General features: G+C 43.0%; 1 protein-coding gene across 3 annotated transcripts; it reads right to left on the reverse strand.

The window, feature by feature from the left end:
- Positions 1 to 218: 218 nt before the first annotated feature.
- Positions 219 to 16453, reverse strand: TBX19 (T-box transcription factor 19). Of its 3 annotated transcripts, XM_048293993.1 has the most exons (10): positions 16364 to 16453; positions 15944 to 16170; positions 10141 to 10405; positions 8158 to 8292; positions 7319 to 7380; positions 6240 to 6301; positions 5419 to 5604; positions 4246 to 4378; positions 3275 to 3338; positions 219 to 3193 (listed from the first exon to the last, which is right to left on the reverse strand). In XM_048293993.1, exons 2-10 carry the CDS (start codon positions 16138 to 16140, stop codon positions 3104 to 3106), a joined length of 1194 nt encoding a protein of 397 aa, XP_048149950.1. In that variant the 5' UTR covers positions 16141 to 16170; positions 16364 to 16453; the 3' UTR covers positions 219 to 3103. The 3 variants fall into 3 exon arrangements, with proteins under 3 accessions (XP_048149950.1, XP_048149948.1, XP_048149949.1); XM_048293991.1 differs by having other exon boundaries at positions 219 to 3338; XM_048293992.1 differs by lacking the exon at positions 16364 to 16453 and having other exon boundaries at positions 219 to 3338; positions 15944 to 16350.
- Between the last annotated feature and the right edge of the window lie 9 nt (positions 16454 to 16462).

The raw sequence follows: 16462 nt of genomic DNA on the forward strand, positions 1-16462 counted from the left end.
TTCCAGTCTTTTAGTGCATTTCTTTTCCGCAAAGTCAGGAAGTGATTTTGTCAAAGCATATAAAAACTGGGGAGAGGGCTCTGTGCTTTTCATGCTGCCGTTTCAGTTACTGTTTACAACAACCAATGAAATACTCATTCAGAAGTTATCATTGTATGGTGTTTAACGGCAAGCAGAAACCTGCTGAGAAAGAAGTACACTATCGGTGCAAACCCAAATCCACAGTAATGGTTTATTAGGAGGAGAACCGTTTTCATCACAGTTAAGGGAATCTGCTACCCACAGGAGAACAGTGCAGACAGCATCCCAGCCTTTTACTGTGCTGTAGGGAAGTCCATGGTGGTGGGAAAGGAGATCTGTGAAGTTGGAACAGCAGTTTTTCTTGTGAACAGTTAGCAAAAGCTTTCTCCAGTGCTTCCACTGCTTAGGAGTAACCTGTCCAAACCAGATAGGAGTTCCCAAACCATTTACCAAGTTCCAGAATCATAGAACAGAATCACAGATCTCAAGCTGAAAGGAACCCATAAGGATCGAGTCAAACTCCCTGTTCCTTGCAGGACTCCCCAACGCAAAACCCAAGATCAGCCCACTCCCTGCTGTCCTCAAGCCTAGGGCTTTGGGCTACAAATAGCAGCTTGTACTGAGATGGGGCCAAGAGTAGTGAGCAAACCAAGGGTAATTTTATCTTTCTGTGTCATTTCTCAGGCTTGGGCTAAATCAGATTGTCTGCAATGACAAAGACTTAGCTCAGTTCTGAGGTCTCAGAACTTTTCCCTTCCTGTGACATGAATCATGGCTGCTTTTACAGTGAAAAGAAAGAAAAATTACTTTGCCCGTTCACTTTGATCATTTTCTAATTCTTTCAATCCTATGGGACTATCAGGAAAGCTAATTAGATGTTCCCCTACATTGTTTATTTGTGTAATAAAAATGCAGTTTGTGTAACACCTTATTATCACTCTTGTATTACTGTAATGCAGTATATGGGATAAGAAATTATCCAACTCATTAACCATGGAGGAAGCATTGCGAGTCCTGGACAGAGAAGTCACCACCTGCCTGCTTTTTAGCATCTTGTGTAGACTCTGTGTGTGGTGTGTCTGTGGGGAGCTGAACAGCCAAGAGGGTAGCATAAGTTAGTTAATAAACCTCATCTGTAAAGCAGAGTTATTTTTGAGAGAAACACCTACCTACATTTCTTGCTGCAAGGTAGGGAAACATAACATTGAGAAACTCATCACCAAGCTTTTGTCAGAACGTGGGAAGGCAGATTTACAGTCAGGACTGACAAGGATTAGACTGATAGCAGGATGGAGAACTTTTTGCACTCTATTAACTCTTGTTTGACCAATGCCTCTATTAATAAAAATGCACATCTGAAGCAACATGATTACTTGATCTTAGGGGATTGCAGCACAACTCAGCAAAACTAACAGTGTTAATGAGTACATTCTGGCACATGATCTTGCCTGCAGCAAATCTGAAAAGCCAGATGGGGAAGGCATGGAAATGCTTAATACTAAGAGCAACTTAAGGGCATGGTTCAGGGCCAGGTAATAGAATACCAAACAGAAGCTTGCTAAGTTCACCAGACACATGCACATTTGACAGCCTGAATCGAGGTCTCTTGCTGCTGCCTCTAATGTCTACCCAAAAGAAAATATTGCTCCCAGGGTCTGTATGCAATAAATGAGTATTCACAAAGGGATTGTTGCTGTATCTAGCAGAAGCAGAGACACCAGCTCACAGGAGCTTTGGAGAATCCCCTTCTATGCTGAGGATTGTCCCCTATTAAAGCACATGACTCTAAACAGACCTGAATTGCTGCTGGGCATTTCATTATACAAGGACATATCTACATGAGTTAGATTGCAATTTTTTCTTTATAGAAATCAAACAGCAGCACTCTTCTCTGAGAATTTGATAGGGCTTGCCTGAGGAGATACATGAAAGGACAAGGAAGACTGGGGGATGGCTGTTGTTATTTGCATCGCAGTAGTGGTTAGAAATCCCAAACAGAATGAGGCCTCCACTGTGCTAAATGCTGTACACTCACACAGGATGGGAAAAGCTGTAGCCTGAAAAAGGAAGCTGAAGGAGACAAAGTGAGAGGGGAAACAGGTGTGAAGACATGAAATACAATGCCCAGGAGCATACCCCCATTAACTGGACAAAGAATCAAAAATTCCTGTTCTGTCAACTTGCTTCTGACAGAGCTGCTTTAAATAGCTCAGAGTTTGTTAGGTGAGAAAGACTGGGTGTGTGTTTACACCTTGGAAAGGCACTGAGGAGATAATACACCACGTATTCATACTTTATTTGTACTGTATATCTGAAGCAAAGTGGAAATGCAAGCTGAATATTTTTTCTATAATTCTTTTCTCTCCACCCTTTCAAAAATAGCACATATTGGAAACACTGGAACTTTCCATTTCAAAGACTGTAACATCAGACTCTAAATGCTAAACTAGCTGCCCTTCACCCTGCTGCTACAGTGCAGCCAGTTTTGCAGCTTGAGTGTGCCCACTATCCCCATGGCACACACACAGCAAACAGCAGCTGGAGAAGGGAAGGGGACAGAGAATGCTGTATGCAGGTGGCATTAGGATGGCAGACTAATTCATCCCCTGAGGGGTTTACTTTCAGGTATTGTGAAAACCTTTATGTAAGAGATTCAGAAGCCTTTAAAGCAGTGCTGTCCCTTCAAATGACCAGTTGCAAACTTGCTCACAATTTTCCCTGGACTTGGCTGTTAGTTACAGAAAGAGCTTCTAGAATGACATGCAAATATCCAGCTGCCATGTCTACTTCACTCAGTCCCATGTCTCTGACCATTTTTAATGTGATATAGAAGCAAAGCTAACTAAAATGATTCTTTCTGGACATCATCCTGAATGATGCATAATGGTTACAGTAATAAGCTGTTTCCTATAATATTTCCAGCCTTTGCATTTTGGTTTAACTGGCACACAAAAGGTACATTATGGGAAGTGATGAAATCCTTTTCCTGCATACGTTCTGCCCTGCACTGCACTCCTCAGGGATCATTTGCTGTTTGTGTCCATCTTGTTTGGGTGAGCTTCCCTCGGGACCTGCCTGTCCATTAGAAGGAGTGTGAGGATGTCCACGTGGAGTCGGACAATCTGGCGAGAGCGCCTTCCCCTTGTGCTTCCGTGCTGCCAGACACCATTCCCTGCAGAGGGATTTGCACTGATGATGCAGCAGGTAAGGGAACATTACCCCTTAAAAACATGCTTGGAGGGCTGCTGTTCACCTCACTTGCTGGGTTGACAACATTTACAGCACTGTTGCTCACTGTCCACAGGCAAGGGTAGTGGCTGGAAAAAAAGCAGCACAGATTGAGTGACTTGTTTCAAAGCATTTAGCCCTGCCAGAATTTAGCATTTGGCCCATAAGACTTGCCACAGGAAATATAATTTCATTATCTGTTCAAAGGCAGCTATTCAAATCAAGTCACCAAACCAGATCAGCCTTTAAGATCTTAAGTGAAAATTCACCAGCAACCATCACACCTGGTGACCTCGGAGGGAGGCATGGAGAGAAATGTACAAGTATATGGAGGTTTCAAAATTTAAGGATCTTTTTATGTACCTCTGTGACTTCTCTTCTTCCCATTTCAGGAAATGAGCTGAAAGAGTTTCTAGAGAGGGAGGTTACAAAGTCTCATGTATACCTATATGTTTATACCTATATGTTTATACCTAGCTGCTATGGTATAAACACTGAGAAGAAAACCTGCTCAGACCAGATAACAGTGCATTTGAAATTGCAGCTCATTTTCCTGGCACAGAAGTTAGAGAAGAAGTTATTGCATTCATTTGGGGAAAAGAAGGGAAAATATTTGATAATTAATTGATTCTCTAGGTCTAAATTCCATCTACTCCTAGAATAGGATCCTCATTTCATGCAGGATAATAGTGAGAAATATATGGAGAAAAGTAATTTGGTTTTAAAATGCTCACAGATTGTAGAGACCAGAGTTGTTTGTGGGTGTTCCAAGATCCTGGTTTTCAGCAGTGCTGGCATAAAAATGAAGCTCCCATCAATTTAAGAGCAGAAGACAATTAGCTTGTCAGAAAGATCTGCCCAGGAATCTTGAATTGGGCACTTAGGACACATTTCAAATCCTAGAGACTGATTCAAGTTTGGGACAAAGGACAAATCACCAAGGCAGTCCTACAAGCTTCAGTATGCCTCATATCAGCAGTTTTCCTGTAACCTTACCTGGGTCCAGGGCTGGCACCTCCCTTTGTATGTGGCACTGAGAGCAAGTTAGCATGTGGAGAGGATGGCAAAGTCCAGCTGTCATGTCCTGAGAATACCTGAAGATTACTGCTGGAGCTCTCCAGCAAATTAACTTTGGGGAGGAAAAAAAAAGCAATAAACAAATCCTCAGTGACTACTGCAGACATTGCCTTAAGACAACAGAACACGGGCAGGCTTAAGGCAGCAATCTGATCATGAGGTCCCCAACCACAGGTAAAAGGACAAAACTCCCAAGCATGGTGAAAGGACAAAATTCCCGTGTTCATTAAGAGAGTAGCAAGGTGCCATTGCAATTCCAGGTCTGACTTATGAGAAGGTACAGCATGACAGATGTAAGAGTATGCATTTTTGCAAGTCTGATTAAAAGTTTTTAATTACTAATTGACGTATATCAGGCAATGTTTTGATATAGATTTCCTTATAATTTGAGCTAAAATATTTAATAAGATTTTATAAATATTGCCCCATTCCTGGAAATTTTCAAGGCCAGACTGGATGGGGCACTGGGCAATCTGGTCTAGTGGAAGATGTCTCTGCCCATGGCATGGGTGTTGGAACAACATTATCTTTAAGGTCCCTTTCAAACCAAACCATTCTATGATAAATACTTCCATTAAACAGGAATTCTTGCTAAATTGTAATTAGCAAGCAGATTACTTTATCCTTATTCTTCTTTCTGACCAACTTCTTCTGATCAAAGTAGAATCTGTTTCTGGGACTCTGCACCCAGATCTAGGAAGTGAAATGGACTTTAAAGATTTTCTGGCAATACCAAAATGCCTTTGTCTCACATCAGCTTCTACCATATTCTTGAGAGCTGCTTTGACTTGAGAGCTCAACTGCATAATGGCAGGACATTGAAAGAAGACCTGCAATGCTCTTTTTGTTTAACTGGAAGCTGTAGCTAAAGCAAGATCATACACTCTGGTTTATCAATAACAGTGCACCCAGCTCTTGGTACCTCTTTGTTTTGCTGCCTCAGTCACGCTGGGTGCATGAAGGGCTCTGTGCAGGTGGTTATAGAGACTCACCATGCCCTTTCCTAGCCTCAGCTCCTGCTTGCCCCAGTGTTTGTGCTAACCTAAGGAAGGGGCAGGCAGGCAGAGCAGCAAAGCAGTGCTCCAGGAGTACCTGTAGGGGAGTGATTCCTCTGCATGTAGGAGGGTGGGTATGGAGCAGCCCGATGGCCTCGCAGGGCTGAGTATCTCTCGCAGCTGTGCGGAGCGTGCGGAGCGGGCAGAGGCAAAGGTCCACTGTACTGGTAATTCGAGCTTCCCGAGGCACACATTGGGTCTGGGCTGGAAATCAACCAGCCACCTTCGAGGTAAAAGAGAGAACAAAGCTATTACTGTTGCTGCGTTAAAATGCTACAATACAATTAAGAAATAACCAGCCTCCTTGCAGAATCAGCTGTGCCTCCGAAATACCAAGCAGATTCCAAGATACTGGTTTGTGAAACAACTGACAAAAAAATAGCAACCCTCCACCTGCCTCCCAACCCACCAACCCTAAAAACAAGACCTGAAAGCAACCAGAAAATGTCACAAACATTAAAGAACAAATGAAAGAATAACTATCAATAAAGCAAATGCTCCCCCTAATTTTTTTACCTGTTTACCTATGTAAGGTAATTTTATAGGTGACAAAAATATTCACAATTTTTTAAAAAAGGGGTAAAAAAGCCCTAAAAATGTCATATATCATCTTGATTCTAGATTCCTTTTAATATTGAAAATCTGGATAGTAAGGAAGATGATGCCTCTGCAGGACCTCTCACATTACTTCATACTGTGAAGTCTCTTCAATCTCCTTATGTTTTTTAAAGCGACCCTCTCTATGAGCACAGTTCAGGACTCAGTAAGTGATCAGTATGAACCAGTTAAGCAAGGTCCAGGTTCCCAACACCCATCATATCTCACAAAACTTGCAGCTGACATGAATAAAAACCTTACAGTGAGAGTATGTCATATGTTGACCTTCAGAGACTGTTTCTGGAGCATCCTTAGAATGGTTTCTGAAAAGCAAAATACTTTGTAGTTAGTGTTCTCATTGAGAAATTACAAAAGTCATAACCAGAACTACTCAGTAAAAAATTGGAGAAGTGAATAAAAAAGGAGGGAAATCCCTCTTCTTTAACCATGTGCCAGGCAGCAGTAGACCCTCCTACATTCTGCCATAAAGGAAGCAGGAGCTTATGTTTGACGACATAAACAAAAATGTTCCTAAGTTTGTGCCATATTTGGGAGCTGAACCTGGAATTCTAAATCTACCAGTCGGCACCATTCTTGCTTGCAGGCAAGCTGAAGGCAGCACTCCCCCTTCCCCAGCTGGAAACCCTGATACCGAGACACAGCAGATTCTTAAGTGGTGAGAGGAACGAAACAAAATACAGATTCCCCTGCAGGTACATGGGACACTTCACATGTCAGAAGACAAAGCAGGTCCAAACAAAATTTATTAGAAATTATGCGCTGGAATACATTGTTTGCATGCCACTCTACATTAACATGGGTGATGCAAGTAAAATTTCGAAAGACAAACTACAATTAATTTCTGATGGGAGCATCTCTGACGTCTTACCTTTACTAAACACATCATATATTATCACACAGGCTTAATAACAGCAGTGTAGTTACACTACAGTTACACTGCAATTTCACTTCAGCTATGCTTTTTGACACCTGCAGTTAACATGTTTTCTCCCTGGATTCACTGGAGTGCAAGTACGATGTCGTGAACACATGCAGGGTATAACACTACTGGGGAAGTTCAGATCATCTCATTTCAGGTTTTCTGTGTAGACAGAGATAAGTGCTAGGATCTCCAAGACCATATTCACCCACTTGAGCACCTACTGTAATAATTATATAGTCTCCCCACTAATGTCATTGGAGTGACTCTGGATTTAAGACAGCAGAAAGAAGCTTCAGTTATGTAATTTATCTTTCATATGGTGATGTCACAGTTTTAACCATATCAGCAGCAAAAAGCTACTGGATCCAAAAAAAAAAAAAAAAAAAAATGAACTCACCTTTCCTTTGCATCCAGGAAGGCTTTGGCAAAGGGATTATACTTGATTTTGAGAGCTGTTATCTTGAGTTTACAGAAAACAAGGCATGTTAGTGAAGGCAATTTGAAATAGAAACTTGACAAAACATCTTCCAGAGCAATCTGAGTGGAACTGCCTGGGTTAGCCTAAAATATATCCCCACACATGAGGTTTTCCAGGGCTGGGTAGGAGACAGCTTTGCTGTGTACTGATCAGTACCACTGGCAAAACACCAGTTGGGGCAGCCTGGCATGAGCTGGTCTGGCAAATCTGGTGGAATGATGGACCCTTTCAAGAGAGTTTAAACACTGAATTCCTAGCAAGTACAAATAAAATCTGCAGCAACATTAGCTAAGGGATGTGGCATAGGAGTTAGCAATTCTTACAATCCAAGGCATCCCTTAAGTGCAGAAATTTTCCCACTGAGTACTGTGTTGTTCTGCAGTTGTATGTGTTACAGGGAACAAGGAGAGATGGGGTTATCATTATAACTACCAGTTATTGCTGGAGGAAGATATTGGGCTTGACTGTAGGGCTGTTTGGCGCTTTTTTTCCAGTAAAGGATTGGGATGCCAGGACAGATGGACCAGTCTAGAACAGCTGTGCCAGGATATTAAGCTAAACCTGGCTTAGTACTGGAACCAGACACTAGGTTCGTCAGTGTTCTACTGCAGAGAAATGACAGAGTATTAGACTGGATGGAATATCACACTGCATGGGACTGATGGGGAAACAAGAAACAGGCACGCTGGTCTTGTAGTTAATCAGCTTCTAACAGATCTCATCAGTGGTGACCAGAGCACAGTGTGGCACTCTCCTACCTCTTCATTCTGATAGGCAGTCACAGCTATGAACTGGGTCTCAGGGAAGGAGCAGTTCATCACCATCCGGTGAGGGCCTCCCACACGAACTATGTGTACCTGGGGCTCATATTTATGCAGGGAGTTCAACATTATCTGCAGGAAACAAAACAGAGAGACAGCCCCCAGTGCCACTCTGGTACCTCACAGCCACCCTTTGGCTCTGTGACAGAGCAGGTGTCGCTGCTGAACCTCCCCAGCCAGCAGTTACTGAAGCAGGAGGGCTGGTCTCTTCCTCCCTTGCAATAACCACATGGCTGAACAGAATGAGACTTCACTGGACTGTATTTAAGGCTTTGGATGCAGCAGCATCAGTGAGTATTTGTGTTAGCATCTATGGCCCTCAAACCACTGGACTTCCACTGCACTAGGGGCTGCTGAAACAGCTCAGAGGCCCTCCCTGTCCTGCTTCTGCTGTTTGGAAGATTCAGAGTCACCCACAGAAAAGGTGCCAGGAAGAAGATAAGGCAATCACCCAGTCATCTCTCTGGGCAAGATGAAGTGTATCTAATCAAGCCTTGGCAGAGCATCTAACCTGGCACTAAAAGCTGTGAATAGCATTGATCCAGGAAGTCTATTAGGTTGTTTAATTGTCTCTAGTGCAAGAAGAAGATTCTTTTTTAAAATTTGTACTTTGCAAAGTGATGTATACCTACCTACATATATATATATATATAAAAGAAAGAACACAGCTATTAGCATAATTACTTTCTAATACCATTACAGAAGGGGCAGCTGCAGCACAGTGGGGACATGCTTTACTTTAACACTGTGGTCAAGATTCAACAGAAAACAAGAGGAGCTTCAGTTATTTGTTATTTAGTGACTTTGGTTTGGGTTCTGTTTCTCATATGGCTTTTCCTTCCCTGCTTTCTACTATTTTCCTCTCCATCATATATATATATATATATATATATATATATACAGTGTTCCCCTGTTCATTTCTCCAGGGACTCTTTGACCCTCCAAGTTTCCTGTAGCTTCTTTCCCCCCTCTGCATATTTTCCTGAGGCTTTTGACTTTTCTGAGGTCCTGGATACAAGACAAGCATTTGCAAATTCAGATCCTGTTCTACGCTCTACAATGATTCTTGTGTGCTGGTTCCATGTAAGGCTTAGGAAAAGCCAGATCATCTTCCTGTTCTCCAATCTGTAAAACCTGAGATAATTTCCTACCTCATTAGAGTATTAAGCTTACAGAGGTACCTCACAAACCTAATGGAAATAACAGATTGACAACGTATAACATTTACATGAAAGAAGTTGATTCTGGGCTTACAAGTATCATCCACTGTAGGAGTTTTGTACAAAACAAACAGGCGAACAAAAGGTCTTGTGCAACATTCTGCCTTTAGATGCATCATCAAAAATAAAATATGAAACAAAATTAATTTTCCTGTTTTCATTTTTAAGGGGTTCAAAGAGAAAGTCACTTATTTCTGGTACATGTGGTTTCTTTCCAAAGGACAAAGCTGATTCAATAGAATATTGATAATTATCATGATGCAAAAGCAGACATAGTAATTATTTCATTTAGGAGCAGCCTTTTATTCTGCCATCTGACTCCTGCCAACATTCCACTTACACCACACAACATTGGGGAACACAACAAAAACCTAATACCCGTGACCATTTTTCCCCCCTTTCTCTGAAGTCCTATGTAAAAATCCCCAGCACACAAGACCAACTCTGAAAAGACCCCTGATGATTAAGTAAACCACAGCACTCTGTCTCTCTTAACATCAAGAAGTCCATTAAAATCTGAAAGTGCCAATTAAGGCCTGTTTATCCCTGTTTACATTTGGCCTCCAGAGAATAATTGGCATCTGTGGGTGAAGAGGCCTTTAAGGGCTTCTATAATTACATAAATGCACCCTTGATATTTCTTGATTGGTAGGTGCTTGCAATTGAAGCCAAGAGGTGGTGTGGAAGCATCAGGCCATACCTGCCCACTCCCATTGAGCTTGTTGGTAAGTTTGACTTTGCTGAAGGAAATGGCAGCTTTCATCCAATGGGCCCCAAAGTTGGGAGAGTCTGGGTGGATGTAGACACAGCTGTGGTTCGGTGGCTCTGGTTTCCCAGCTGGCACCCATTCTCCATTGACGTACTTCCAGCGGTGGCCATCAGTCGGAGCGAAGTCCAACAGGAAGGAGTACATGGCGTTTGGATCCAAGCCTGACACGCTGATCTTCAAAACAGGGAACATCCGCCTGGCCAAGGAAACAAGAAAGGGGGACACCACTGGAAACTGGTCTGGAAAGATTCTCCTCAGTGTTTGTTTCCAGATGCTCACTGACTATTTCAGTATAAAAAAACATCCTCCCTTCCTTCCATCCACTCTTGCCATCAGACCTTGCAGTTGGCAGTTCCTCCAGTAATTTGGTCCCGTACATCCATATTCCCTGACCTCACCAGCTTGACAATGTTCTTTTGCTTTTAGTTCCATCTTACATGCAAGCTCTAAACTTCTATCCAGCCTTCCACCATCTCATGTGTTTAAAACTGAAACCCTGCCTTTGTTAATTTTGGGAAACTGCTCCTTTTGTGCCTAGAGGTCTAATGCCAGCTTTTCTCAATCCCCTTTTACTATTTTTTTTTTTTCTTTCGTAAAGGAGATTTGCAGGAGCTCACAGTTTGATTTTCAGTGGTTTTCTGTGCGTCCCAGTGCTTGTGATCGATGCCACACAGCTCTGAATTGGTACCTCAGTGCCTGAAAGTCTGCAGCAACAGAGCTAGTAGGGCTCTAACAGATTTGTGGACAGCAGAACAGAGGGATCTCCCAGAAAAGGTATCCTATTCATTAAGTTAGGTAGCTTTTCAAGGAATACATGCAATTGCTGTTACATATCACCTCTTACATTCTTCTTCCATGAGTAACAGGCCTCCCTACCCCAGACACCCTCATACTGACCTCTCCTGGCCGCTGCCGTTTCTCCATGCCACGTTCTTATGGACTGGCCAATGAATCTTCAAGCTCCTTTTCTCTATGGGTACAGAGAGGGTACACCAAGCCACCAGAGAAATGGCCTGAAGTCCATGGCCATGGGGCTAAGGTAAGGTAGCTCTCTAGGCTTAGTAGCTGTACAAGACTTCCAAAATACATAAGAAGGGAGCTGAAACTCTAGGCTGTCTCAAAGGACACTGGAAGTCTCTGCCCCTGCAGTCATACTCTCTAGTGACACCCAAATGCAAGTTGCTAACAATTAGTCTCCCATGACATCCCACTCACCTTTCTGGAGACCTCTATAACAGTTTTTGCTGTATGCATTCAGCACCTTCTGCTGACAGGAAAAGACAGAATTTGAGAAATTTGAGATTTTTGATCTAATATTAATACTTGGTGATACAGGGTCAGTGCAGCATTGAGGAAAACACCATAGAATTTGGTTTGGGTTGGAAGGGACCTTAAAGATCATCTTGTCCCAATCCCTGGATTGGTGTCCCCAACACTTTCCACTACACCAGGTTGCTCTAAGCCCCATTTAATCTGGCCTTGAACACATCCAGGGATGAGGCATCCACAACTTCTCTGGGCAGTGCCTCACCACCCCTTGTATCACTCCATGCCCTTGTAAAAAGTCCCTCTCCAGCTCTCTTGTAGCCCCCTTTAGGTACTGGGAGGCTGCTATAAGGTCAGTCTCCTCTCCAGGCTGAACGGCTGCAACTATCTCAGCTTTTCCTACAGACTTGCTCCAAGGGGTTGATGTCCTTCCTGTCCTGGAGAATGCAGCACTCCAGGTGGGTCTCACCAGAGTGGAGCAGAGGGTGAGAATCCCCTCACTCCCCTGCTGGCCACTCTGCTTTGGATGCAGCCCAGGATGCATTTGGCTTTCTGGGCTGCCAGTGCACGTTGCTGGGTCATGTTGTGCTTCTTGTCCACCAACACTCCTGAGTCCTTGTTCTCAGGGCTGCTCTGAACCCGTTCTCCACCCAGCCTGTATTTTAAGTTCACTTTATGAGGTTTGCACAGGCCCTGCTCTGAAGCCTGTCCAGATCCCTCTAGATGACATCCCTGCCCTCCACTTGTCAACCAGAACACAGCTGGGGGTTGCTGGCAAACTTCCTAAGGGTGTGAAGGGTGTGCCCCTGTCACCAACAAAGGCATTGAAAAGCTCTAGTCCCAGTACTGACCCCTGAGGAACAGCACTCCTCCCTGGTCTCCAAGGTACTGTGAACCATGATGTTTCTAATTAAATAGATGCTTAGTCAAGGATTTATACGCTGCACATGTCTTTCTGATCAGGATGCACCAGCTACCAAACTGGGATGTGATAAAAAGTATGGATGCATTGCTCTTTCCGATGCTTACATCTCCCCCAGTCGATGTTCAAAGTAACACATTTAGATACATAGCTGAAATTGAATTAGAGGGGAAAATTAATCCACATGAAAATTTAATTTCACTAGATTTCTCAGAGCTGTTTGTGTTACACGCAGATTGTTAATTCCTCTGCCCACAATACAGGCAAGCTGCTCTGCCTTTCTATTTGAGAGGCTCAAGTTTATCCCCAAAGGACCCAAAGACCAATTCCAGAAGAGAATGCAGTCACCATCAATTTTAACCTCCTGTAGCACTAAGATTAGAGCACTTCCCTGTGTTACCCGGCTTCAATCCCAGTTAATCTCTGCCTCGCTTGGACCAGCATGTTTTGACTGTACAGACTCTAATGATGGAAAGCTCACCACCTAACTTGTTCTGCTGATTAAGTGGCTTTACTGTTAAAATCTGACTTTTAGCATGGCAAATTGTGATTTCTCCAAATTTGTTTGTCAGAACGTTTGTGTCAATGATCAGGTAGGTGTACACGTGACCTCTACTGCTGCAATAGCTGAGCACTTCAGCCTCTTCAATTTATTTAGAGCAAATCTGCTACAATTACTCCACAGTACAGACCTTGAGTGGGAAGATGTTTGATATCAAACTTGAACGTGCAGTAACCAGTTAAGTTGCTTTAGTGTTTAAGCCTGGAAAGGGCTTCTTTGCCCCACTCATGGCTGCCTGCACTGATCCCCTATGGATTCTCCCCATACACAGAGAGGAACAGTGGCACCTTCCTGTCTCCAGGCGATAACAGGGATTGCGAAGTCTCAGGATAGTGCCTAGCTAATATGGTATAAACACTGAGAGAGAAAACCTACTCAGTCAGATAACAGTACATTTGATATTGAAGTGTCAATTGAATACAATAAGTCTGAGTAAAATAGGAGATGGTTTCCACCGTATCAGCTGCACCCATTGGGACGTATTTTGTGATACAGCACGTGATTTAATTTTAATGATGTCTATCCTGTTCAGAATATATCTATCTCCCCCAGGCATATTGCTAGGCCAGGTGATTATCATAATGAAGTATGATACAGCCACAGAGACATATCTATGTATTAACACTGAAGGTGGTTCATCTAACTGTGACATTTTGGGACCCTCGGTACCAATTAGAGATGACTCAGAGCAGATAGAATTGTGCATGCTAGAATTTGACACTTGAGGATCACTAATCAATTAGACTTTCATTCTCTGGGATGCTACTGTATCAGGTTTCTGTTTAATTTCTGAGCTTTGCCAATAATGTGTCTGTCCACACCAACTGTTTTCGTTTTCACACACAAAAGTTCAGGCTGGCTCTTCTCTTTCATTGTAGAACACAGTTTTCAAAGCATTCATCTACCCTTCAGCAAGAATGATCTGGTTGTACTTATTTAGCAGAAGCAGAATAAGATCAATATTTTTTCTACTGAGAATCTCTCTGGAGACAGGCACTGAAGAATCCTGAACCTGAGAAAAACTCAGCAGTCATAGGAAATGGTCTCAAGTTGGTCTCCTTTTGAATAGCATAGAGTTGTTCAGAGTGCTTTGCTGCAGGCCACCGTCTGTGTTTTCTCTGTTTTAGTGTGCTGATGTGTTTTTTGATGAAAGATACTTTCAGAAATGCAGAGATCCTTTTTCATAATCTCCGATGCTACAGTAACTATGTTAAAAGGATTAATGCAAATGGCTGTGTGACATACTTCTGCAGTTTTTTATTTAGAGATTGCTGTTTGATCATAAAGAACTTATTTCTGTCCCCACTGACATTTCTGGAGATGTCATTGGCTATAAGAAAAGTAGAATCAGGCTGATAAGGAGTGTATAAGTTAAAATTAAAAAATCAGTCAGCTTACACAATGAAATAAGGAATACCCGGGCACATTCACATAATGAAAGATTCCCTTATCAACACTATAAAAAGATTTTATCTACACACTCACCCTGACATTTCAGAAAGAACTAGTATCACCATGAAGTCATGATTTTCATTAGCTGCAAGGAAAGAAACTGAAAAAAACCTGTTGGTATGGTGTGATTCTTTGTACCAATTTAATTAACCAGAGGCAAACCCATCTTACCTCACTTTTAGTCACTTATGCGGCTAAGGAGCCAGTTTAAGCTACTGTACACCAAGTGAAAGTCCACTTAGAAGTCTGCTGTAGCCTAACAGCAGTTTTGAAAGCAATTTAAATGAAGCAGAAGGAGCTTCTCGATATAAAGAGAATCTCGGCAGCAGATTTCTATCAGTATAGGTTATTAGGAGCAATCAGAATGGCAACAGGTACTGTTACACCAAGAGCTGGGTACTTTGGGAAGGTAACTGTTTTCTCCACAGAATCACCTTGCTGAGCCAAAAGAGACTATATTTTTCCTTTTTACTGCTTTAACCGATGTCCCTTATCAAGCTGCAGTCAGCAGTAATTTCATCCACAAATTCTGTTAAATCAAAGTCTGCAAAATTAATGAAAGTCACATCACATGAGTAAATCTTTATCTCCATCTCTTAATTCCTGTCTCCTGGGTGGGTCTCCTGAGAGGTTTCGCAGAAAAAATGTGTGCATGTTGAGGGAGCGGGGGGGGGGGGCGTGGGGGGCGCAGCAGAGGGCTGGCAAGGATACATTAAATAAAAACTTTAGTACCACTGTGCTGGCAAATCTTATTCTGGTAGCTGCTTGTCTGTTATGGGCTGGACTCTGCTGTCAGCCCAGTTCAGAGCAGAACCTCTGTGGAGAGCCTTCTTCAAGCCAGTGCCCAATTCAGAACTGGCATCCTTCTCGCCAGATTTTTCACTCTTTTCCTGTGCCTTTCTGTGTTCCCCAAAGAGTAAGACATGTGATCCATTTATACCACAATATTTTGTCCTCCTAAAACTGTGTAAATCAAGCAATATTCCACACTTGTTTCTAAAGGCATCAGCAACAACTGTGGGACCATGCAATTCAGACTGTACCTGCATACAGAGCACGTAGGGCACAGTTTTATTGCACCCGTTCTGGTACAGACTGCTCGTACAATCTGTTCATACCTGGGAACTGCAGCTGGGGATAACAACATCAATCTGCTTCTGTACAGTAATTTGAAGTGTACAGGTGAGGACTTGCTAATATAGGCTGATGATTATTAGCATAAGAAGTCATTCCAAAGGTTTTGAGAGGTACCATCTATTCCCTTGAAAAAGTTGCCTTTTTGTGAAATCGCAAGTTAGTCAATATATTTTTCCAGCATGTTTCATAGGAGGAATGGTTTGGCAGTGACCAAAAAGAAGCAGGGTCACTCCATCTTGTTCATACACTGGTTTTAGTGGACTGCAAGGCTGCAGTCCCCTAAAAAGCTCTGGTGTGCAGTTCCCTCAAGTCTGCACACACTGTTTATTATCACAGAGTCTAACCCCCCTGGCTGCCACCTCCACTGAGCCCGCAGCACTGTGCAGATCACTCACCTGCCATTCTTGGTCACGATCATCTCATTAGTGACTTCCCTGAATCTCTGCCAGAGCGTCGCATCCTCCAAGACAACCTGGAGCTGTTTCTCCGTGGGGTCGCCTTTGTCTCTCCCAGCCCGGAGTTCGCTCTCCACTACGCTGAGGAGCCTGGAGACGGTGCAGTCGCTGGGCTTTTTGCAGCCCAGGTCTGCCATGACGGCTTTACTGTCAGAAACTTCAGGTAGCTGTTGAAAAGACAAAAATAATAAGCTAAATAAAAAAAGAAGTCAGTTCATTGGGCACCGTCTGGCGAACGTGCTCTCCTCACTCTTTTGCCACTGCCTAGCTCTTTCCCCTGATGTCCCAATGGGCAGTGACACCAGTGTGTGGAGGTTTACGCATACGCTCCACACAAAAAGAGGACTACCTCCTAATTACCTGTTAGACAGTCAGGTGGGTGGCTGGCTGATGACTCAATTGGCTGCCTTGAAAGAAGAGTCCTCCATCCAAATTAGCATGCTTTTATCTTTTTTCAAC

This window comes from Corvus hawaiiensis, chromosome 2 (genome assembly GCF_020740725.1).
Source record: "Corvus hawaiiensis isolate bCorHaw1 chromosome 2, bCorHaw1.pri.cur, whole genome shotgun sequence".
In the NCBI taxonomy this organism is placed as follows: Eukaryota; Metazoa; Chordata; class Aves; order Passeriformes; family Corvidae; genus Corvus; species Corvus hawaiiensis.

Coding starts and splice junctions, on each gene's coding strand:
- TBX19 (XM_048293991.1), bottom strand. CDS start 16,140: ATGGCAGACCTGGGCTGCAAAAAGCCCAGCGACTGCACCGTCTCCAGG. Junction 6,302..7,318: donor TTCCTGGATGCAAAGGAAAG/GTGAGTTCATTT, acceptor TTTGCTTTTCAG/AAACCATTCTAAGGATGCTC. Junction 3,339..4,245: donor GGTGCCAGCCCTGGACCCAG/GTAAGGTTACAG, acceptor CTTTTTTTCCAG/CCACTACCCTTGCCTGTGGA.